Source organism: Microtus oregoni, unplaced genomic scaffold (assembly GCF_018167655.1).
Source record: "Microtus oregoni isolate MIOR12 unplaced genomic scaffold, Mior012 000028F_ref0000031, whole genome shotgun sequence".
NCBI classification, from domain to species: domain Eukaryota; kingdom Metazoa; phylum Chordata; class Mammalia; order Rodentia; family Cricetidae; genus Microtus; species Microtus oregoni.
The window spans coordinates 3924845-3950462 of NW_024543087.1; the positions used below are offsets into that span (position 1 = coordinate 3924845).

Here is a 25618-nt window from a genome sequence, read left to right on the forward strand (position 1 = left end):
CAGATGCAGTCTGGAGAAGCTGTCCAAGGCCAGGACTGCCTCTTCGGTCTGAGCATTGTTGGAGGTAAAAGAACTCTCTAGTGGCTGGGCTCTCTGCTTCTCCAATCTTCCACGTTGACCCCTCTATCTGACTCTCGGCTTTTACTATTAAGACCAACTAGACTTCATCATGCCACAGTCCTCTGTCAACTTTCTCACATCCTCTATTGGTTAACAGTTCCTACAAGATTAAAACTTCCCTCTTCCATGGAAACCAGGCTCTTTAACACACAGGAGTTCCAGGGAGGTGGAACAACAGAATGTTCTAGGGGAGGGCAAATACTCTATCCTGCAGGGAAGCTCATCAAGGCAGGAAGTAAACAACTCAAAGTAGCTCCAGGAAGTCCCTAAAACTGAGCAGATTACCTAAGCCCCGCCTTCTCCAAGAGTGAACAGTAAAGATGGCTGAGAGTCTCTGAGAAAAGCCCAGTGTTCTGGAAGACACAGAGAGAGCTGCCTGGGAGAGGTGTAGACCAACTGAACCACCTGGAAAGGGCACTCTCCAACCCACCAGTTGCCTGCAGGCTGTGCAGTATGCTGCAGGGCCCCAGCTTTGTGAGCTGTCACCATGCTGGTGTGGGCTCTCATGAGGCAGCTGTCTGTGAGTCATTTCTGCTTCTGTAAGTAAGCCCTCACTAATATCCCTATAAGCAACCTAAAAAAAAAACCCTCCTGGCTTCACCAAGGTGGGTTCTGGTAGTACCTGTACTTTGGTCTGCTGTCATTTAGGGTGAGTAGACATTTGTTCCCGTCTCCCCAAGGATGGTGTTATACAACACCTCATGTCCCCTACTGTCAAGCACAGCCACTTTAGCTCTTGTACTCACCGAGTACAGCCTTTAGCGCTTCCTCTTCCCACAGGTCCCTAAGTGCCCCACAGAGCAGTCTCTGAATTACTACAGGAAATGATCCTCTGGTGCTTTTAAGGTCATTCTGAGAGCAGTTCATACCCCAGGCAGGCCTGGCGGGCATCCTTATGACAGCTCACACCCCAGGTAGGCCTGGCGGGCATCCTTATGGCAATATAACTTTCACTGTGTAGACGTAGCCCACTTATAGGAATTCATTCCTCTTCCCAGAGGGAAGCAGAGAAACTTAAAAGCCTTCTTTTTTGTGTCTGGTGTTGATTCTGAGAGCGTTGTGTAGTCCAGAGGGATGACTCAGAATCACCTTCTGTATGTGTTCCTGCTGAGCTCAACAGCCCTCACGCTGGGCCTGGTGTCTCCAAATCAGGTCATGTTTCTCCAGGTTGTACCTCTGCCCATCACCTCCTTTGCTGTGCAGAAGCCCTGAGGATTTACAGGTAGCTAGTCCCCTCTGATGCTGGGAAGGCAAACCTTGGTTCCCATATTCTTAAAAAAAATTATTCTTGCTGGGCAGTGGTGTTGCATGCCTTTAATCCCAGAATTTGGGAAGCAGAGCCAGATAAATCTCTATGATTTTGAGGTCAGCCTGGTCTACCAAGTGAGTTCCAGGACAGGCTTCAAAGCTACAGAGAAACCCTGTCTCAAAAAACAAAACAAAAACCCTCTTATTTAATGCATATGTGCATGTGCCTGAGTGTATATTAAAAGTATCAAGTGAATGCAGAAGCCCCCAGGGGTCAGAAGAGGGTGCCAGGTGCCTGTAGCTGGAGTCCAGGCAGCTATGAGCCAGTCACCCTATATGAGCGCTGGGAATTGAACTCAGGTTCCTTAAAAGAGCAGTAAGTGCTCTTATAACCATGGAGCTGCCTCTCTAGTCCCAAGTTCTTTTCTCTTTCCTATTATTTTTATTTATGTGTATGCCTTGTATCTGTATGTGTATGCTCCTGTGAGTGCAGTTCCTGCAGAGGCAAGAAGAGGGTGCTGGGAACTGAATTCAGGCTCTCTGAAAGGGCAGGACATGTTCTTAAACACGAAGCCATTCCTCTACCCCCAGTGTCCTCTTTTAAACTAAGGTTCTATGAGCCCTTTTGTGAGAAACTTGAATTCTTAGTATATGTTCTCCTTTTCCTTGTCTCAGCTTTATTGATGTATAACTGGTAAATGAAACTGTATATATTTAAAATGTATAAATATATACATTTTATGACCCTCATATACATTAGGAATGAACACATCCTGAATCTTACATAGTTACCTTTCTTTCCTTTCTAAATTTTGTTTTTTTTGTAATATGCTTATGATATACCCTCTAAACAACACCTAAATATAAAATATATTATTGATAGTCTCACCAAACTGCATTTTAGATTTCATAATTTGTCTTATAACTGAAAGTTCATACCCTTTGATCAAAATCTTCCCATTGCTCTTTGTTGCCCTTTCTTCTATCTTTATTCCTTTATTTGTTTTTTCTTATAAAAAGTTTGTGTATGTGAGTGTGGTATGTGAGTATGGAGTGTGAGCACATGTATGTGTAGGTGCACCCATGTGTAAGTGTGTGGACAACAGAGATGATCCGTGACTGTGAGCACATGTATGTGTAGGTGCACCCGTGTGCATGCGTGTGGACAACAGAGATGATCTGTGACTGTGAGCACATGTATGTGTAGGTGCACCCGTGTGCATGCGTGTGGAAAACAGAGATGATCCGTGACTGTGAGCACATGTATGTGTAGGTGCACCCGTGTGCATGCGTGTGGACAACAGAGATGATCCGTGACTGCGATCACATGTATGTGTAGGTGCACCCGTGTGCATGCGTGTGGACAACAGAGAGATCCGTGACTGCGATCACATGTATGTGTAGGTGCAGCCCTGTGCAAACATGCGGACAACAGAGATGATCTGTGACTGTCCTGCTGCCACTCTCTGCCTCCTTCCCTTGAGACAGTTCTCTCACTGGACCTGGAGCGAGGCTGTCAGCCAGCAAATCCCACTCCCCCATGTCTGCAGCACAGAGTATTGGGGTTACAGGCAGGCATAGCCACACCCAGCTTTTACATGGGTGCTGCGGATTTAAACTCAAACCCTCACACTGGGGCAGCAAGTGCTCTGACCCACTGAGGCGTTCCCACCCCATCCCTTTTCTCACTTAAAAAAGCATCTGCATGAGCATGGGCACCTACACTGAACAGCTCATCTCTGGAGGCTCCGTCTGCTCCCGCATCCCCTCTGTGCGCCCAGGAGCCATGAGTCCAGGGCTTCTCAGCTGATGTTACTGAAATGCATGCCTTCTCCACAAAGATCTGCAGATGCACCCTCCAGCTGTCTGGTTTTGTACAAAAAAAAGCTAAAGTTTACCTGGAAATCGGCTTGGAACTGATCAAGGCGGTTTTGGAGGAAAGGGACAGGAGCAGAAAACAACTCACTCCCTTTATAACACCTAATACAGACGTGATGGGGTCACACAGCTCAACAAGCAGATCTGGGCATGAGAACAGTGGACACAGAAGGAGTCCCCCACTTTCATGACGCTCAAACAGGAAATGAATACCTGTGACACAAAAGAGCTGAAGCAACCTGTTCTCCACACTAACACAACTGATGTTCGAGGAAGGGAATTCCCAGACCAGAGGCAGTGCAGCTCCTGGGGAAGCAGGCCATTAATGTTCTGTGGCCCAGAGTCCTGCCGCAAGCCTGCTGGTGCCAACGTAATTAAAGGAATTGTTTAACTGTCGAAAGTGTCCTACAAGGCTTCAGTGGGAGCAGTGTGATCGCCTGTGCAGTCAGACGCTACACAGGACATTTCAGGCCCACTCCTCTCTATAGAGGAACACCAGCCTCCAGCTCATTCTGCTCTTCTTCCTGGGTTAAAGATTCGCTCTCAGATTGAGAAATCTTGCCCCCTCCCCTCCTAAAAGTGGTTTACATTGCTTGACTTCCACTCCAGGGCTGGAGGTCCACGGGACATGAAAACGACATCGAGCACGAAGAACTGAGCAGGGGACCAGAGGGGACGTTATGAGGTCTCTGAGTACATTCCTGGGGAACACCAGTTCACAGCGTGATGGGTGGAAGTCAACCTTGGCATGTCTCCTTTGGTACAGCCCGGTTGTCTCCTAAGCTAGGCTCTGTTCTCAGGGCACGAGGCAGTCCTGGGCAGGGTAACCTGCCTGCTGCAGTGTTGAGTAGCTGCTTTGCAAACACTAACGTGGGAGTTGTGGGGTCACCAGCAGCTGAGGGCCCGTGGAGGCCTGCCCATCTGAGATGAAAGGGTCTAAAATTCTGCTGTTTGGGGGAGACAGCGATGAAGCTGATAAAGGGAGGTTTTGAGTACCATGTCCAGTCATCACGTGGGTTTGCTTCACCCTCTAATAGAGAGAGCTTGCAGCCAGGACAGGGAACAGAAGAAGGGGGGCAGAACTAACACCCCACCTCCCAGCACCCACTGTGCTGCAGACCCCAGTTATCTAACGACGAAACATTTCTATGTATGTCCGGCCCCATGCCGCGATGGTTGCCATTATCTTCAGCTTCCCGAGAATCACCCTGGAAACAACCTCAGGGCACGCCTGAGTGGGAGATTCTAGACCGCACCACTAAGGTGGAAAGGCTGCCCTACACATTGTACCACCCATGAGATCTCGCACTGAGTTAAAAGGAGAAAGGAGAAAGCAAGCTTGGTCCCGGCGTTCATCTCTCTGCTTCCTGACTCTGGCTGCGGTGTGACCAGCTGTCCGTGACTCCTGCCCCTTGGCCCTCCCTGCTGTTATGGAGTGCACTCTCAAACAGAGAGCCAAAAAGAAGGCTTTAAGTTGCCTCTGTCAGTCAGAGCAGCAAGAAAAGTATCAAAGATGCCCACCCCAGCTGTGACTGTCACTGGACACTGCTGCCGCCTTCAGGTGTAATGCTTTGAGGTAATGAAGTTTCGTTCTTACAGACTGAGCACTGTTTTATAATAAACATTTTCTGGCAGGAAAGATGGCGGAACAGAGCTGCACAGCAGAGAGGCAGTGACAGGCTTGGGAGTGTGGCTGTGGTGGGCTGCATGTGTGTCTGTGTACCATGTGCATGCAGTACCCACAGCGGCCAGAAGATGGCGACACAGCCCCTGAAACTGGGGTTATAGGTGGTTGTGAGCCACCAAGTGGATGCTGGGACTCAGACCCAGGTCCTATGCAAGAGAAGCCAGCACTTTCAGTCTCTGAGCCATCTCTCCAACCCCTTATATATAGCAAAGTTTTTTTTAAAAAAAACCATATATTTCCTTGTTTATAGTTTGAAAATAACATTAGGATTTCTGAACAGCATAAAGAATTACCTATATAACATAATTCTGCCATGTAGACAATCCTTGTTGTTTTAAGTAATTTTGGAGGGAGGGAGGCAGCTCTTATACGGCTAGTCATGAAACCAGCTTGCTCAGCTCCAAAACTTCTCTCCATAGCTGAAGAGTTCAGCCTTGTGGCCACCAGCTCTTCCTTAAGCAGAGTGTGGATGAGGGATCATGCCCTTGACAAGGGACTGGGAACAGCAGCGTGTGTGGTTGTGAGCTTCCTCCCCAGCTCCTCTTCTGGAGGCTGAGGGTGCACACAGCCATCAGTCTATGGTCATCTCCTGGAGCAACTGCTGATACCCAGGCCCACCTCAGTGGTTCCCTAACAGGTGTGCAGTCGGGCTGGGCAATGGGATGTTTTCAAAGCCTCCGACAAGATCCTTACATACAGCCATTTTGAGAGTCAGTGACCCTACGGGATGACAAAGGGGCCTGTATGGAGCTGAACCACTGTCCAGTCGGGACACTTGACGATTCTTTTAGCCAGCCCACGCTGGGAATTCTTTGCTATCTCAGGTTAACCAGCGTTCCCAATGGCACAGCAATGTCAGTATACTGAATCTCTTCTCTGTACTCCACTGGCAGTGGACACACTCAGGTCTCTGAAGTCTTATCTGTCTGTCTGTCTCTGCCCCTCTCCTCCCTCTCCACGTGAGGCTGTGTTCATTTACGCTCTCACCTAGAGCGCTCAAGTTCCTTTTTATATAACCATACTGTTCACACTGGAGTGAATCAGTATGTCTCTCTGTATCTGTCTTAGTGATGAACTCTAATAAAACGGTGAGGTACTTTAAATGTAAATGGAATTTCTTTTTTCTTTTTCTTTTTCTTAAAAAGCATGATTTCAAGTCTGTAAGGTATTTAAAGTTGTCAGAATTCATGGAGAGAGAGCAGAATGGTGGCTGCTAGGGAAGAGGGGACATGCAGTGACAGTCTCATGGGGCAGAGTGCAGCCTGGGGTGATGGCATGCTTCTGCAGATGGTGTGTTGCGCCCGATCTGCGCGTGGATGCGCTCGCCACCACCAAACTATGTTTAATAAAGGCTAAAAGGGTAAGTTCCTCTTTATATACATTCGCCACAGTTTTAGGGAGTATACAAACATGGATTTAGCAGCTTTGGCCAAGAAGAGACACACATGTACATCCCTAAAACATGAAGTGGCTTTGCTTCTGCAAAGGAGTCGTGTTATCAGAGGACAACTGTGGGCTCTCACGGGAAATGGCCACAGGTGCATCTGCTGTTTCAGAAAGAGACTAACTGTGATGTATTTGGGCCGACAGGATGAGGCTGCTGTGGGGTGCTGTTGTGATTTGTGTTTGCAAACAATCAATGGGTGAAGACAGGGCTACATGCGAGTTTGGCAGACAATGATAGCAGTGTTTTTAACACCAGCATCCACAGGCAGAGCGCATACACATCCTCTCAGACAGCACACGCTGCAAACAGACACCTGTCCTACTATTGTTCATACAGGCGTGGCAAGGGATCTACGTGGGATCCTTTACAAACCACAGGGTAAAACATTAATAGACCAGTAGCAAAGGCTAGTGTGCTGACCACCATTGAGGGCTCTGATCTTCCACTAACCTGGAGTTCACCTGCAGGACTAGCTGCCCAGCAAGCCCCAGGGGCCCATCTGTCTCCACTCCTGTACCCCTTTCTCTCAAACTCTAGGGTTACAGACCTACACCATTTGTTGTACCTGGATTTTTTAAAGATGTGGGTGCTAGGGACCTGAACTCAGACCTGCAGGTCTGCACAGCAAGTGTTTCCAACTGAGCCATCTCTCAACCCCTCTCTCTCTCTCGACACCAGCATGCTGAGGCCTTAAAGCATTCACTCTGTACAGTGTGCCTCAGCATGTCTGACATTTCCTCAAGACTACACTTCCTCTGAAATCTGAGGAGGGAGACTGTCGGCCATGGCGCATGAACAGAACATCACTCCGGCCAACTTCTCCCAAGGCTTCAGTCTCCCCGGAGCTCCAGGGGAACTGGAACTCCAGGGTGTTTCTGCTTTACCCACAGTCCCCTGCAACTGTTCAGCACAAGACTCTTTCTCCATTTGCTGCATCATGATGGAAAAGATGGCACAAGAGCTAATTATCCAAGGGGCGGTAAATGAGAAAGGCGCAGAGTCCTACCAGTACAGTATGCAGAACTCAGTTGGCAGTAGGCACCTGCCACACAAAGCCACGCCAAGAAGTGAACAGGCAATTATAATGACAACTTATTCTCGCCTGGTGTCTGCAAGCATGCTGTACATTGCTTTTAAGATGCATCTCGATGGCAGGATATTACATTGTAAAAAATGGGAATTGCATTAAAATTAAGTTGATACGATTTGCTTATTAGCCAAGATTCGATGCCCGGTATTCCGTATTGGTCTCCTAAACTTTGTACACACTCCAGACTTCATATCTGCTCTAAAGTAAAATGTTGGTGATATAATTATGGTGTTGTATGATATTTTAAAATATTTTAACATCATCCTCGTCATCGCAGTGGAAAGAGTGTTTAGAAATGTAAACTACAGGGCTGGAGAGATGGCTCAGCGGTTAAGAGCATTGCCTGCTCTTCCAAAGGTCCTGAGTTCAATTCCCGGCAACCACATGGTGGCTCACAACCATCTGTGATGAGGTCTGGTGCCCTCATCTGGCCTGCAGGCATACATGCAGACAGAATACTGACAATACTGTATACATAATAAATAAATAAATAAAGAGGAAATAAATAATTTAAAAAAAAAAAAGAAATGTAAACTACAGGGGCTGGGAGCAGGCTCAGCCAGCCAGGTGTCTGTGTGTGAGCCTGAGGCTCTCCTGTGGCGCAGAGTCACACAACTCACATCTGCAGTCCCCGAAGCTGCTGGCAGCTCCAGCGAAGTGACCCCCTCTTCCACAATCTACTCCTTCCGCTCTCGGGGCACCTGGAGCCCCATGAAGCTGCCACTCAAAGCTTCAGGAGAGGAGCAGAAGCCTTGCGTGTGGCTGTCATCTCTGTATCCATCTCTGTGAAGGTCGAGCCTTCACAGAGCAACGCCTGGGCTAGACCAAGGAGAAGGAGGTGCCTCTGGACTGTGGACGCCTCCTGGTGTCCTTTCTCAGGGTAAGGGAAGGTGAACAAGGTGCCACAGACGGAGCCACACCTTAGAAGCTCACAGTCATTACTAGATATAAAAAAGAAGGGACAGGCCATAGCTGAGACTGATGTCAGTCACGTAAGGATAACTCTACTTGTTGTCTTTAAAAAAATGAATGAGTGAAGTTTACAAATATATATGATTGATACAGGAGAGATATACATACCCGAGAAGCTATATATATACACACACAGTATATAAGTCCATGTATAAAACAAAATGCAAATCAAACTTTAACTTGTGTTTTGCAAGTTAAATGCAACTAGAAGCCTTATATCGATCAGATTTACAAATATTAAAAATGTATTTCAAGACTGGGAGGTGGCTCGGGGGTAAAGCACTTGCCGTGTAAGCGTGCTGACCAGAGCTGGGATCATCAGGAACTACATATAAACCATGTGGGTGTGAGGGCAGCAGCTGAAAGGTGGGGACAGGGGATCCCCAGAGCAAGCTAGTAGAGCCCACGCGAGAGACCCTGCGTTGGTGCATGAGGGGAGGATGACAGAGGAGACACCAGGTGCCAATCTGTGACTTCATGTGTCCACACATACATGTGTGCCCCACATCATGTGAACACATGAACACAGCACACACACACATCAGCAAAAGTACACAGTCTTATCAGCTATTAGTAAGGATGTGTCACAGTGACTCCTCCAGAGTGTGAGGACCGAACCCTTCTCCTGTTGGAGCGCCCTTGACTCGTGTCCGTAGGATAGGGCGTGTGTGCTACAATGGGAAAGCCAGGCTTAGCTGTGTCCTGGGAAGGACAGGCCATGTGTATGTATGAGAGGAAGGGGCATGGTCTCACCAGTGCTGCTTTCTAACACTGGGGCCCAGGAAATAAAACTCCGCAAACAGTAAAGTGACTGTCTCATTCAGGATGAAAAGCTTTCCTGGATCGGCTTCCAACATCCATCTGCCTAAAAACCACAAGCGATAGGTTTCTCATCTTACATATTTAATATCAGCCTCCAGGAGGTTCCTTTCTGCAAAACTCGCTCTGAAATTCCCGCTAATGCTGACTTTACCATCTTCTGGATGCACAATCTAAACAAAAGACTCCTCACACCACCACAGGAAAACAGTCATCTTGGTTAACTGCCTCAGCTTTAGCGCCCATGACTTGTGTGCTCTGAGTCTGCTGCCCCAAACTGATTGCACGGTGCCAGTCTGCAGTGAGCATGCAGTGAGCGTGCAGTGAGCGTGCAGTGAGCGTGCAGTGAGCGTGCAGTGAGCGTGCAGTGAGCGTGCAGTGAGCGTGCAGTGAGCGTGCAGTGAGCGTGCAGTGAGCATGGGGAGCACTGTGCATAACATACAGGGATTGCAGATGTCAACATAGATTAAACATGACAAACTGGAGCAGAGTCAAGTGGGAAAATGACAGTGATGGGTGATATGTTTGCACATATATGTATATATGTGTGTGTGTATATAGATGGATAGATGAGATAGATAGACGATAGATAGATAGATAGATAGATAGATAGATAGATAGATAGATAGGATAGGCAGATGAACAGACAGACAAACTGAACATGATGCAAGTTTTACAACGAGTTTAACTGCTAGGTGTATTGCTTAAGGATTTTGTAAGTCAGAATATGATCACAGCTACACTAACAGCACGAAGGAACAAATGAATTCAAGCCCTGTTTCAAAACGATGACTCCCTGGGGGAAAGGGAGCACTGGGAGCTTCCACAGGACTGTGACATTTAGGTCACTTGGGTGAGAGGTCATAAACTCTTACCATGATTTTTTTTTTAAAGAGACAGGGTCTGATGGAGTCCAGTGCAGTCTGGTCTGGACTGTGGAGTTAAGAATGACCGTGTGTGTGTGTGTGTGTGTGTGTGTGCTAGTGTGCATATGTGTATATTTAGGTCCATCTGTGCACACAAGCATGTAGAGGCCAGAAGCTGACAATGGGTGGGGGTCTTCCTCTGGCTTTCTTTACTTCATTCATTCATTCATTCATTCATTCATTCACTCACTCACTCACTGAGACAGGGTCTCTTAACAAACATGAAGCTCATCAGCTTGGCTATACTGGTTACCCAGCAATCCCAGCAGTTCTCCCCTCTCTGTCCACCCCCAGCACTGAGGTGACAGAGGCTCACCACCAGGCCCAGCTTCTTACATCAGTGCCGGGGATCCAAACTCAGGTCCTCAGACCTGCATGGCCCCTGACCTTGAACTTGTCTCCTGAACGTTAGGACCACAGATGTGTGCACAATACCATGCCTGGCATATTGTACAAGTGCCTAATAAATTAAGATCGTATATTCAAGATGACGCCCCCATGGCAGAGTCAAAAGATATTAGCAACAGCACCAAGTTAGCTGGATTCTGCCCATTTGATGGGGGCAGAAAGACGCAATACACAATGAGTACAGTACAAACAATCTCACCAGCTCCTTGCTGGGCGGCTGCTGTCTCTGCACACGCGGCTTAGCCCCCTGGGGAGACTGACATGCAAAGCAATGAGCTATTAAAGTTCCTCAACGACGATTTGAGTCTTGATACCTTCAATCCCTGGAGACCAAGTCTCCATCCGTGACCCCAACCTCATGGTATCTTAACCACCCCAGGTCAGTGCTGGGAAATAAACTGATTTTTATAAAAACTAAATTATTTTTACAGGGCCAGCGGAGGAATTGACTCCTGCTCAGAGGCAATCACACTGGCTTAGTGCTTTATTGGGAAAGTGGGAGACCCCAGAGAGCAGCAGCGGGATTACAGGGGCTGGGAATAACACTGGTTTAGTGCTTTATTGGAAAAGTGCCTACTGGGAGACCCCAGAGAGCAGCAGCCGGATTACAGCCAGGGCAGAGCGAAGTGGGCTACATCCCCCCTTTTGTTAGAGCTGCTGAGTGAGTACTGTGCTCCCCAAACTCTAAAAGATGGGGTAACTGCCTAGATCACATGTGCATGAGTAGTTGATTCAGGAGTCAACTCCAGGTCTATCTCATGCAAATGAGATATAAAGTAGACTTTCCTTACAGAAAAGATCCCAGGGGCCACCAAGCCCAGGCTCTTCTCCCGGGGGGGTGTTTCCAACAGAGGACAGCGCTGGGCTTCTCATTAGTGTGAGCTCCAGAGCAGAGCCTCGGGGTGTTTGTGGAGCACTGTCCCCAGGGCAGGGATGGAGGACCATCCCTGGAGTAGAGCACCAGCCTCAGGGTGAAGGACCACCCCAGTGAGGATCACCAACCTCAGGGTGGAGGACTATCCCAGTGAGGATCACCAACCTCAGGGTGGAGGACTATCCCAGTGAGGATCACCAACCTCAGGGTAGAGGACCACCCCAGTACAGAGCACCAGCCTCAGGGTGGAGGACCATCCCCAGTGCAGAGCACCAGCCTCAGGGTGGAGGACTATTCCAGTGCAGAGCACCAGCCTCAGGGTGGAGGACTATTCCAGTACAGAACACCAGCCTCAGGGTGGAGGACTATTCCAGTGCAGAGCACCAACCTCAGGGTGGAGGACCATCTCTGGAATAGGGCACCAACCTCAGGGTGGAGGATCATCCCCAGTGCAGAGCACCAGCCTCAGGGTGGAGGACTATTCCAGTGCAGAGCACCAGCTCAGGGTGAAGGACCATCCCTGGTGTAGGGCACCAACCTCAGGGTTGAGGACCACCCCAGTAAAGAGCATCAGCCTCAGAGTGGAGGACCATCCCTGGTGTAGGGCACCAACCTCAGGGTTGAGGACCACCCCAGTGCAGAGCACCAGTCTCAGGGTGGAGGACCATCCCTGGTGTAGGGCACCAACCTCAGGGTGGAAGACCACCCCAGTGTGGAACACCAGCCTCAGGGTGGAGGACCATCCCCAGTGTGGAGTACCAGCCTCAGGGTGGAGGACCATCCCCAGTGTGGAGTACCAGCCTCAGGGTGGAGGACCATCCCCAGTGTGTGCTGAGTGCCGTTCCCAGTGCTGACACCACCCACTGGGAACTGAAGCTGGGTCCTCTGGAAGATCAGTCAATGCTCTAAGTGCTGACCCCTCCTCTACCCTGATGTGCACCTTCCTTATCTCAGTGCATGGCCTTGCACTCACTAAGAAGCATAAGACTGGGCCAGTCCCACCCGTCATTCCCAAGCACAGCAGCTGAGATCAGCTCTTCCCTGCCCTATGTTACTCTGTGCTGTATAAAACAGCAGCCTTTGCTTTACTCTGGGAGACCCCATTTTATAAGCATCTCCGAGGCTGTTTAAGGATGGAAGATGATCACATTCCTGAGTGGGCACCATCTGACAGGGGCCACCCATCCAGCGCTGACGGAGTGTGGCCACAGGAACACATGGGTGTACCACACCCATACCCAGAAAGACCAGGCCCAGGAATTGAATGGACACGTTTACAGAAAGAGCCTGATTCTCTCACCTGGACCTACTGACCATGTGATGGTGACAGCCCTGGCTGCCTCACATCCAGACACTCAGCCCGTGCTTCATCGACGGTAAACTCTCGGCTATTCTGGGGCTCAGCTCAGCTCTGTTCCTTTTGTTCCTGCAGCATACTCCAGCTGCCAGCTGCCTGTCCTCTTGTTCACCTGTTTGTACCTGTTGTCCATCTGTCCATCTGTCATTCATCAGGCCCTGGTCCGTTCTTTTCCTCACCTCATGCCTCCAGCTCAGCTATAACCCTTCAGCCTACAGCAGCAGCCAGGACATCTCCAGAGACCTCTGTGTGCTTGGTCATCTCGCCTCCCTGAGATTCTCTTGTTCTCTTAATAGTTTCTGAGGTCTTTTTGAGGCATCCTGACTCTTTAACCCTTTGCAGCTATTCTGTAAGCTACATATATGCATGACAGATAGGTAGGTATGTAGGTAGGTAGGTAGATAGATAGATGATAGATAGATCGATAGATGATAGATTCACAGTGTGTCATGTGTGATCTGAGCATTAATGTGAATAAGAGGGAAATAAAAGAACTCATGTTCTCCTCAGCTGAGGTCATCAAGCAAAGCACAGATATTTGGTAAATCGCTGTTGCTGAAACCGCCATACCCTGGGAATTTGTTAGTACATCTTGACATTGTGGAAAGACACAAACATGTTTGTGTGTGTTTCTGACATAGAGTGACATGTTCTGGTCACACTCACAACAGTCGGCTACCATGGGTCTTCTCTTTTTCCTAGGCTTCCCCTGTCTACTGAGCGTCTATGTGGATATGAGACGGACCCCAGTTTTGCAAAGTACAGGCACCCAAGCCGGGGCTTTTTCCAGTGGCACTGGCATCTCTGCACTGTTTGATTCTTTACTGTGAAGAGCTTGCCTCCTTGGAGACCCCACCCACCCACTTAGCCACTTGCTATCCCCATGAACTAGCTCTCTAGGGAAATACTAGGACTTCGTGTGGTAAAGAATCTAAGCAAGACAGCAGGGAGAGAGATGGGGAAAACGAAAGACAGGACAGGAAGGCTGGCTTTCCGTGTGCTCAGGCACAGCCAGCCAGTTTGGTCGTGCCACAGAACATCCAGGAACAACGAAGAACTGCCCAGACACTGGAATCAGTCGATGGAGAAAGCGGCTATCAGATTCATCAGCTCCCAAACACTCGGTGTATCCCGGGAGACCATGAATGGCAAACTTGTGATTCTAGTCACGCGGCGGCAGCAGCCCATCCCAACCTTGCACATATCGGCTGTGTTTTACCCTGGACGATTCTGCTTGCATTTCTTGGCCTCTATGAGGCTTTCTCCAGACCCTACTACTAACCAGCCCACGTTCAGTGTCCCCACAGTCTGCAGAAAAGTTGGTCTGAGGTGGGGGACAATTCTGTATTCTGTCAATTATGTTTTAAATAAATGCTGATTGGTCATTAGCCAGGCAGGAATTATAGGTGGGAAAGCCAGACAGGAAGCAGAGGTGCAGCAATGAGAACAGGAGCATTCTGGGAAGAAGGAAGCTCTTTCTGCCGTCCTGCCCAGACACTGAAGAAGGAAGATGTGACTGCCCGGTTGAAAAAGGTACTGAGCCATGTGGCTAACATAGATAAAAATAATGGGCTAATATGAGTTGATAAGAAGCCTGAGCTAATGGGCCAATCAGTTTATAACTTATGTAGACCTCTGTGTGATTGTCTTTGGGGCTAACTGGCTGTGGGAACTGGACAGGACAGAAACCCCAACAAGCAGCCCAGCCCTCATGTTACAGGTCTGCCTGGGGCACATATGTGGAGGCTGATACTTGTCCTTTTGCATCTGAGTTATTAGGAACCCACCCAGTTCACTGTTACCCAGTTCACTGTTTCCAATGCACATTGCAATTTCAGTGAGCCCAGGACACTTAGGAGAGACTAAAGCTACCAGGGGCGGAGCTTTGAAAGGGTGGGCAGAGCATAGGAGGCAGGGCCTTTCATTCTCACAGCTTCCTTTGTGCTCTCCCGCGGCCCCTCCCATCCCTCTCAGACAGTCCTTGGCTGGCATTAGTGATCTGGGCACAGCTGTCTATCAGCGCTGATCCTACCCAGTGGGAGGAAGTAGTGGTATCAACAGCCCAGCCCTCCAAGCACACAGTCACTCACCTGGCTTGCTGGCAGACACAGCAAACCCACAGCTTCTCATGCTTCTGGTAGGAGCAACAGCTCTTGCAGACGCTGAACTTGCATTCCCCACAGCGGCGCCTGGCGTTGACCAGGAAGGTGAAGGGCGAGCAGCACCGCATACAGCAACGCTCCACAAACTTCTGGTGTTTCGAGAGGATGCTGCACTTGCTGTTCTCCTCGGCCAGCCTCTGCTTCATCTCACTGCAAACCAGAAAGAGCGGGAGATGGTGAGGCGGAGGAAAACATCGGGGTGCGGATGTCAGCCCAGAACGCCCGGCCTGTCCCCTGCACATGCCTTGGTAAACCCTTCCTATAGAGCAGTGGTTCTCAACCTTCCCAGGCTATGGCCCTTTAATACAGTTCCTCATGTTGTGGAGACTCCTGAGCCATATAATTATTTCGCTGCTATTTCATAACGGTAATTTTGCTACTGTTATGTGTTATAATGTACATATCTGATATGTGACCTCAAAGGGGCCTTGACCCACGAGCGGAAAACCATTGTTACGGACCCACAAAGCCAGAGAGCCCGTGTGTGTGTGTGTGTGTGTGTGTGTGTGTAAGTAACAAGAAGGGCCAGGCCTGCTTGTTTGTGGTGGGTTTTGTCCTGCCCGGTACCCCACAATTGTTTAGCCCCAAAGAAAATCACACAGAGATCTCTATAAGTTATAAAGTTGATTGGCCCATTAGCTCTAGCCTCTCACTGGCTAACTCTCACATCTTGATTAACCCATTTTTCTGATCTATGTTAGCCATGTGGCTCAGTACCTTTTTTCAGTGGGGCAGATCACATCCTGCTGCTTCGGTGGTCTGGGCAGGAGTGGGAGGAATCAACTTCCTCCTTCCCAGAATTCTCCTGTTCTCATCACATTATTTCTACTTCCTGTCTGGTTTTCCTGCCTATATTTCCTGCCTGGCCAATCAGTGTTTATTTATAACATGATTGACAGAATACAGACAATTCTCCCACACCAGTGTGTGTGGTGTGTGTAGTGTGTGTATGGGGTGTGTGTGGTGTGTGTGTGGTGTATGTATGTGTGTTGAATTTACATGTGGAAACCAGTGGCCACCCTTGAGTGTCTTCTCTCCTTAAGGTTCAGAGACAGTCATGAAAGAGGTGGAAGGAAGATTTTAAGAACTGGAGGTCAGAGAGGACCAAGGACACACAGTGTCTCTGGACATGGCAGAACCATTGCGCTCAGAACTCACAGTGGTGGCCTGCGTGAGATCAAGGTGGTGAGTAGCCCAGCATGGGTGGGAAGGGGTGTAAGAGTTCCTGTGCCCAACTGAAGAGTTGGACAGTCAGTTGCGTCTATGGAAGGGAGTCGGTTCTTTAAGGGTGCGTCACCCACACCCTGGTGGATGTCCCCATGCCCAGAAGTAGACAGGCAGTGCTGCTGGAGTTGGTGAATTATTACATTTTAAAAAAGAGGATGTGGAATTGGAGGTAGGGTTAGGGATGTTGGTGCGGATCTGGGAGGAGTTAAAAAGGAGGAGTCGGGCTGAATAGGATCAAAATACATTACATAAACCTCAAGAATTAATAGAAATGTTTTAAGAAACACATTAGTGTCTTACTCCATTGCTTCTCTCCACTGTATTTTTTGAGACAGGTTCTCTTACTGAGCCTGGAACGCATTGATTGGCTAAACTGGCTGGCCAATGAGCTCTGGGCATCTCCTGTCTCCACCTCCCCAGCACTGGCACTACCACATCCCACTGTAGTTAGTGTTGGTTCTGGAGACCTGAACTCCATCCTCACTCTTGTGTAGCAGGTCCCTTTCCCACCGACCCATCTTCCCTGCCTCCAAGAGACCAGTCCTTGACCTCATGGCCACAGAGGGACTTTGCATGGTAGGTTAATTTGCTGTGCCCCTGGGCATCATGAAAACCTAAGCACCCATTCCTCAGACCTACATGGAGGGATAAATCACCACTAAAAATAAGCAACCTTGCAGAATAAAATCTTTCACTTCATTAACGTCTTTTTAGCAGGGCAGGAGATTGCTTCTGCTAAAACATTAATCCCCCCAACAGCCCTGCTGTGTCTCTGATGCTCCACTTCACACCCTTGGAGACCTGCACAGCCAGAGGCTTGGAAAGCTTTCAAATCAACAGAAGCTGGTAAGGCTCCTCCGGCAGATCTGAGACACAGTGACTCCAATCTGGACAAAAGACTTCCATCGAAGTTCCTGGTCACATGGGCATGTGGCCAGCTGCAGTAAAGTAAAATCCTACAACTTGTGCATCCCTGTGAGGTCAGTAAAATGGATAGGAGGAGCCCTAAGAAGGAGGAGCGGCCCCAAACATCCTGAGTGACAAGGGTAGGCACTAACAGTAGCCCCACAATTCAGACTGGGCAAGTAGGGTTGTCTGTCCTGCTACAAAAGCTGGGGCTCCTAGGCAGGGATAGAAGCTTTTTATTACAACTACTGTTACTGTTACATGATCCTACTACTGCATCACGTAATGGGTCTCAAGTCAACAGAGCTATGAGAAAACCAGGCTGTGGGAATTTCTCAGGGTCATTACAGCCAATCATGTATGGGTGGCCCATTGCTGCTCAAAGGATATAGCACATTACAGCATTATTTTCTCTTTAGTATTGAACTTTATTTCTAGTAGATCTTACATCTTAGTTATTTTGTCTATCATCTATCTATTTGTCTATCTATCTATCTATCTATCTATCTATCTATCTATCTATCTATCTTTGTGTTGATTATCTAAGATGGGGTTTCTCTGTGTAGCCCTGGCTGTCCTGGAACTCACTCTGTAGACCAGGCTGACCTTGTATTCACAGAGATCCACCTGCCTCAGCCTCCTGAGTGCTGAGATTAAAGATGTGTGTTGGTCCTCATGAGGCCAGGCTTAACTTCCTGAGCCTAACTTGAGTCTGGAGAGGAGTGGCTCAGCACAGCCTGACCTAGGCCTACATCTGCCCAGTCACTGATGACGTGGCAGGATATTATTGGCCCTTATTCCTCACTCCACCTCGCCCTACTCCAAGACTCACACCCACTACCTCAGCCCTATATAGTAAGTTCCTGCCCTGATGTAATAAAGAGAGTTCCTGCTTCGACAGTCTCCCAGCTCATTGTGTGTTTCTCTCCCGTGGCTGTGGGGGGAGGCATCTGGGTCATCAACACTCACCATCCCGCTCAGCCCTAGGGAGAGACCAGCGGGACCAGCTCTGCCTCATCCCTGTCTGCTGGAGAACCAGGCACACGTGCACCACCATTGCCTGGTCTCATGTATTTGGTTTTAGTTTTGAAAAGTTTATACATGTATACAATGTATCTCAATCGTATCCAATTCCTACTCCTTCCAGCTTCCCCAACACTGTATCTGCCAACCAACTTCAAGTCTCTCTCTTTTTTTATAACTCACTAAGTTGGATGAGTGTCACTGATTGCCCTAGGGTATAGACAACCTACCAGTGGCCCGTTCTCCCTGAACAACCATCAGCTGCCATTGGCTCCCTAGGAGCGTGGGGGTGTGATGTGTGGAGGCCCTCCCTGCTCCATGCTGGAATCTTTAACTCTTGTGATCTTATCTGGTGTGGCAACCACAGCAGGTGTGAATGAATGCATATACCAGCTATGCCATGTCCGGAGGCCAGCAATCTACGGTGCTCTGCCCTTTCTCCTGCTTTTACATTCTTTCTGCCCCCTCTTCCACAATGTCCCTGAGCCTTTCTGCTACTGAGCAGCACCTCAGGCCTGCATGTGCCCCATGTTGTTTATCTGCTCATCGGCTGCCTGGAATTAAATTATGTCTACTTTCGGCTGTTATGGTTAATCCTGCTGTGAACATTTATATGCAAGCTCTGTGTGGATACATCTCAGTTACAGGAATGGGACAGCTGAGCCATATGGTTGGTAACTATACCTGGAAAATTACCAGACACATTTTCTAAATGTCTCCATCATCCCCATGGCCTGCTGGGAAGACTCCAGTGTCTCCACACCCCCACTATGAAGGCCCCCTTTTCTAATGGCCGTCATCTTAGAGGACATGAGCTGTATTGTGCTGTGATTCTGATTTTCCAGGCTCTAAGACTAATGAAGATGATTGATTTAATGATACCGAGCATGCTTTCATGGGCTATCAACCATCTGCACCTTGTCAGTTCAAATCCTTTGCAAGTTTCCCAGTGGGAGAAAGTATTTTTCTTTTCCTGTTTGCTGCTTTGTAGAGATCGTAATCTATTCTGGACACAAGTTCCTTATCAGACATGTAAACTGGAAATCTTTTCCCGTCCTTCCACTAAACAGTATATCCTCCCAGCATGTTTTAGAGATGAAGGGAGATGCCAATCATTCTCCGAAGTAGGAAGGGACATGTGCACACAGCAGGGACGGCACAAAGACAGCCTCTCAACAAAGATGCTGTTCAGATCCTTAGAACTGGAGCAGGCAGTCAGCTAAGTCACCGGGAGCAACACAATTAATAAATAATATAAGAACCTCCAGTTGACTGATTTGTATCAAATTTCAGACAACTAAATTTAACGGCTGAAGCATCCCAGAAAGCAAATCTTCATGGTCACAGCAACTCCAGGAGTCACCTGCAAGTCAGTGGAGCTTGAGGAGTCTGGTTTCTTGATATACAGGACTGCAGATTCCTGAAGGTTTTCTGGAAGCTTCTCTCAGCAGGGAGCATGTGAGGTAAAGCAGGGAGGGGAAAAGGGCTTGACCAGTGGAAGCCAGCATGTTAGGGAGAGGGTTAAAGAGAAAGGGCAGACTCTACCTTCCATTGTTACCAGTTGCTGCCAGGTGATGCCTGACTCACAGTGGGCTCTGCCCGGAAGGGAGGCTCAGTCACATAGGTGCGGCTAGCTTGGATATGCACTGGACGCCAGGGTCGAGGGCACTGGAGGGAGGGTGGGTATGCATTGGACGCCAAGGTCAGGGGCACTGGAGGGAGGGTGGGTATGCACTGGACGCCAGGGTCGGGGGCACTGGAGGGAGGGTATGCACTGGACGCCAGGGTCAGGGGCACTGGAGGGAGGGTGGGTATGCACTAGACACCAGGGTCGGGGGCACTGGAGGGAGGGTGGGTATGCATTGGACACCAGGGTCAGGGGCACTGGAGGGAGGGTGGGTATGCACTGGACGCCAAGGTCGGGGGCACTGGAGGGAGGGTGGGTATGCATTGGACGCCAGGGTCAGGGGCACTGGAGGGAGGGTGGGTATGCACTGGATGCCAGGGTCGGGGGCACTGGAGGGAGGGTATGCACTGGACACCAGGGTCAGGGGCACTGGAGGGAGGGTATGCACTAGACACCAGGGTCGGGGGCACTGGAGGGAGGGTATGCACTGGACGCCAGGGTCGGGGGCACTGGAGGGTGGGTATGCACTGGACGCCAGGGTCGGGGGCACTGGAGGGTGGGTATGCACTGGACGCCAGGGTCGGGGGCACTGGAGGGTGGGTATGCACTGGACGCCAGGGTCGGGGGCACTGGAGGGTGGGTATGCACTGGACGCCAGGGTCAGGGGCACTGGAGGGAGGGTATGCACTGGACACCAGGGTCAGGGGCACTGGAGGGTGGGTATGCACTGGACGCCAGGGTCGGGGGCACTGGAGGGTGGGTATGCACTGGACGCCAGGGTCGGGGGCACTGGAGGGTGGGTATGCACTGGACGCCAGGGTCGGGGGCACTGCAGCTATAGAGGAGAGGCAGCTGAGTTGGCTCTAAAACACCCATCTGAAAACTCTTTCTTTTTTTCAGCCCTCCTGTGCTGTTTTCATGTCACACTTATTCCTTCTCGTTTTGTTTATTTATGCATCAAATCTTTCAAGGATTTTTCTTCTAACAAGCAGACAACAGGTTCTTCCACGAAGCCTGGCTGAGCTCAAGGCATTCCCCACTCCAGAGCTGCTCCAAACTTGTCATGTGACAGCTACAGAAATAGATGTTTTGGCCCTAGGGACTATGCCCCTGTTGTGGAAATATCGACACATCTCTGACCTTGAGCAAAAACAACAACCAAATCTTCCCTCTCCCAGGAGGAATGGAGCTGTCCGTCACTCTGCAGATGGCGGTAAACAAAAATGAAATGTGTACAGTGCCAGTCTGTCCCTCAGCGAGGGCATAGAGCTCTAGCTCAAAGCCCCGTACCTCCTGACATCTGGCACACCCTGCACGGCCACCGAATGTGAAGTCCCAGTTAATCACAGTCACAGCTGATTTGTCTGCTGGGAAGAGGCGTCTGTGGAGGTGCCTGTCAGCGGCGAGGCAATGGCAGACTGCACGGGGGAGCCCTGTGCTGACCATCCTCAACACCCGGCTCACTGTAGATACCTCTCACAATCTAAGTTCACAGAAGGAGCCAAGGAGAAACCTATACAACAGCTATTTAACTTACATTTTGTGTGTGTGTGTGTACTGTACACATATACCAGAATTACAAGTCAGAAAACCCACAGGGGCCCAAAGCAGGTCAAAGCAACATACACCTCAGGCTCTTTCATTCACTTGTAACTTCTTGTGGCTGCCTGTGCCATCTCCCCATCTCTGCAACTGACTGACTCCATGTGCCCACAGGATCTGAACTCAAGAGAAACCTTGACTCCCTAATGGGACTTGCCTGTGAAGACTGTGATGTCACCAGGCTGTGGGGATTTCTTGGCTCCTTTGTAACTTATGGGCTGTGTATGTGGCCTGTCACTGATTGAATGTTATTATGAGGCACATGGCTACAAACAATGAGACACAGGCTGTCCTTGGAAATAAATCCCAACGGGCAACTTAAATAGACTCGGCTAAATGCTGAGTAACAATGTAAACACCGACTGGTGTTAACTACACGGATCCAAATATACAAACAGAAGAAAGCAATCTTAAAAGATGCATCTCCACGTGCACACCTCGCCTTCTTTGCCTCAGGAGATACTAATGGCTGTGCTCTCCGGTTGACCAAGTGTTTCTTACCAAAATGTGCATTTTACAGTTCTGGTAACCTGCTCAATTCACACGCTAACGGAAGGGAAAGCTAAAACTGGGTCCTTTACTGTTGGACCCTTCACTTGCACACTCGCTTGCTCACTCACTCACACACTCATTTGCTCACTCACTCGCTCGCACACTCATTTGCTCACTCACTCGCTCGCACACTCACTTGCTCATTTAGCTTCTAATATGTTTTCCTGAGAGGTGCTGGGACAAAAAGTGAATCACAAGCCCCAGCTGCAGAGCACAGGCTGGAGGAGCTGCAGACAGGCATGTAAAGTGCCAGGCAGCAGGAGAGGAGTCTTGGTGATGTACCGTGTAAGAAGCAGTGGTGCCTACTGCTGACTCTGGAAGGATGTGCTAGAGTTACCACCATGTGTGGGAGGACACTGTAGACAGGGAAGTCACCTCTTGCAAAAGCCCAGACACACAGTGAACATACCATGTGTGAGAAGGGATTAAGGTGGGGGCAGAGGGCTGGAGTTGATCCTAAAGAACCTTTAGGCTATGCTGGGATGAGGTGTTCAGAGGCAAATGAGAAGATGGCAGTGGGTGGTGGTGGACAGTGAGGCCCTCACAACTGTGTGCCAAAAGAGATCACCTAACAGAACAAAGAGGAAGATGGACCATTGCAGAGACGTTGGCTAAGTCCTGTCCCTTTTACAGAGGCTGAGGTCAAGACCAGGGTGATGGAGATAAAAATGGACAAAGTATTTTTGCTTTTATTATGTGTGTGTCTGTATATCTGTGTGTGCACGTGTGTGCATGCATGAGGTACCAACAGAGGCCAGGAGTGTTGGATGCCATCTACAACATTAGATGCATTTTATTTAGGAATGGTGGCTTTGGATTCTTATATCAGTACAATGATGGGACTCAAAGAAAATGACGGCGTGGAGAGGAAGACGGAGACTGTTCCTGCACAGCTGAACCAGGGCATGGCAGCAGGAGTAAAATGGTGGCATGGGCCTGAGTGATGAGCCGGCAGAAACAGCTGAGAGCACACAGGGCTCAGGACCTTGGGGACAGAAACAGGAGGTGCAGAGACTGCTGACACCTTCCGTTGAGAGGACTCACTTGCAAAAAGGATTACCCTGCTGACCAAGGCCAGAGCAAGCACCAGGTGAGCACAGGGAGGGACGGAGAGTGACTGAGAACATTGACCTTTGACCTCCTCATGCACAGGAGCATGCATGTATGTCCATGTGTGCACACACAGAGGGGGGTGTTTTGTTTGAAGTTTCCCTACATGTATGAACAACTCATCCTGGCCTTATTCCTTTTAACAATGTTCCAAGGCTAATAATGCAAGGCCCAGGAACTAGCTCAAAACAAAGGGGCACCTGTTAGCAAAAGACAAACGAGCAGTCACCCCTTCTGCTAAACAGAAGAGAGAACGAAAGACTTTGTGTTAAACACCTGCATTTCAGCCTAAATTAAAATGCAAGCTGACTGGTTGTCTAGGAGCTCGTAAGATAAGGCTGCATCAGGCCATTCTGGGCACAACAGGAATTTCATTCAACATCCAGCAACGAAAAACCAAGTGAATCGTTAGCTCTTTTGGATTTTTGCTCCCTGCCCCCAGGAAACCTACCTGAAATTATGCAAGTTCCTTAAGCTTTTTGTCAATAAAAGTTTTTTTTTGTATTTTATTTTATTTTTTTCCTTTTTTATTTATTAATTTATTAAAGATTTCTGCCTCCTCCCCGCCACCGCCTCCCATTTCCCTCCCCCTCTCCCAATCAAGTCCCCCTCTCTCGTCAGTCCAAAGAGCAATCAGGGTTCCCTGCCCTGTGGGAAGTCCAAGGACCACCCACCTCCATCCAGGTCTAGTAAGGTGAGCATCCAAACTGCCTAGGCTCCCACAAAGCCACTACGTGCAGTAGGATCAAAAACCCATTGCCATTGTTCTTGAGTTGTCAGTAGTCCTCATTGTCCACTATGTTCAGTGAGTCTGGTTTTATCCCATGCTTTTTCAGACCCAGACCAGCTGGCCTTGGTGAGTTCCTGATAGAACATCCCCATTGTCTCAGTGTGTGGGTGCACCCCTCGCGGTCTTGAGTTCCTTGCTCGTGCTCTCTCTCCTTCTGCTCCTGATTTGGACCTTGAGATTTCTGTCTGGTGCTCCAATGTGGGTCTCTGTCTCTGTCTCCTATCATCGCCTGATGAAGGTTAATATTCAGGAGGATGCCTATATGTTTTTCTTTGGGTTAACCTTCTTATTTAGCTTCTCTAGGATCACGAATTATAGGCTCAATGTCCTTTATTTATGGCTAGAAACCAAATATGAGTGAATACATCCCATGTTCCTCTTTTTGGGTCTGGCTTACCTCACTCAGGATAGTGTTTTCTATTTCTATCCATTTGTATGCAAAATTAAAGAAGTCATTGTTTTTTTACTGACTTAAGGTCATGCTCAACTTCCTTAGCGATCAGAGAAATGCAAATCAAGACAACTTTAAAATACCATCTTACACCTGTCAGAATGGCTAAAATAAAAAACATCAATGATAGCCTTTGCTGGAGAGGTTGTGGAGAAAGGGGTGCACTCATCCATTGCTGGTGGGAATGCAAACTTGTGCAACCACTTTGGAAAGCAGTGTGGCGGTTTCTCAGGAAATTCGGGATCAACCTACCCCTGGACCCAGCAATACCACTCTTAGGAATATACCCAAGAGAGGCCCTATCATACAACAAATGTATATGCTCAACTATGTTCATAGCAGCACTGTTTGTAATAGCTGGTTTGTAGAACCTGGAAACAACCTAGGTGCCCTTCAATAAAAGTTCTACTGGTATCGAATCTCAAAAGTAAAAGAGGAAAAGAGGCATGAATGTGTACACAGAACAAACAAACAGCGTAGCCTCTTGAGGTCCAGCGTCCGTGTGGGTAACTGCAGTCTGCACAACCTCCTCTTCCCTGGGGGCCACAGGGAGGTGACTGCATGTCCTCCTCTTCAGGCTGCCCTCCCCTGCTTGCCCAGAGAGGAAGTGGATCTCAGTGGGGATGCATACCCTGACTCAGCCAGAGTTCAGTCTGCTCTGTAACACAGAAGACCACCTGGCTATGAAAAATAACACCACCGTGATAAAAATTACATTCTGAATCCAAAACTAAACTTACAAATGACTTTAACATTCTCATTGAGTAAAGAGATTCACAGCTTGTTAAAATGTCTATCTGTCGGGCTTATAGATGGACACTACATAATTTATGTGGCTCTTTATTAAATAGACATCTGCGGAGATGCTGCCTCAAGCCATGTGATATCTTAAGCGAGGAGTAGTTCAGAGGCAGCGAAGATGAGGCCAGACAGGCAAGCATGATAGAACATGAAGATCCTGCCCCAGGGCCCTTCCCTGGAGGGATGATGATGTAAGCTGAGGAATATCAGACACATCCGAAAATGTGGTCTCAGAAAACCTCTATTTGGCAGAAGTGAGCTATTAGGTTATATCAGTCTAGATAGTGCTATCTAGGTACTTTTAAGGTTAACATCCAGAGGGCTGAAGAGACAGCCCAGTGGTTCAGAGTGTGGACTCCTCCTCCAAAGCCTTGTCTTTGAGTCCAAGCATCCACATTAGGCAACTCACAGCCACCTGCCTGTAACTCGAGCTCCAGGGGATCTGATGCCACTGGCCCCTAAGGGCACCCACGGAAATGAGGAGTACACAACAAAGACACAGATACACACACACACACACACACACACACACACACACACA

At 48.9% G+C, this 25618-nt stretch overlaps 1 protein-coding gene across 1 annotated transcript in view; it reads right to left on the reverse strand.

The window, feature by feature from the left end:
• The window catches only part of LOC121464327 (myosin VIIA and Rab interacting protein), a 191941-nt gene that overhangs the window by 73600 nt on the left and 92723 nt on the right, over positions 1 to 25618 (reverse strand). Inside the window, exon 3 of the mRNA XM_041677220.1 lies at positions 14917 to 15138. Within this exon, the coding sequence (XP_041533154.1) occupies positions 14917 to 15138 (222 nt within the window). The remainder of the gene's footprint in view (positions 1 to 14916; positions 15139 to 25618) is intronic.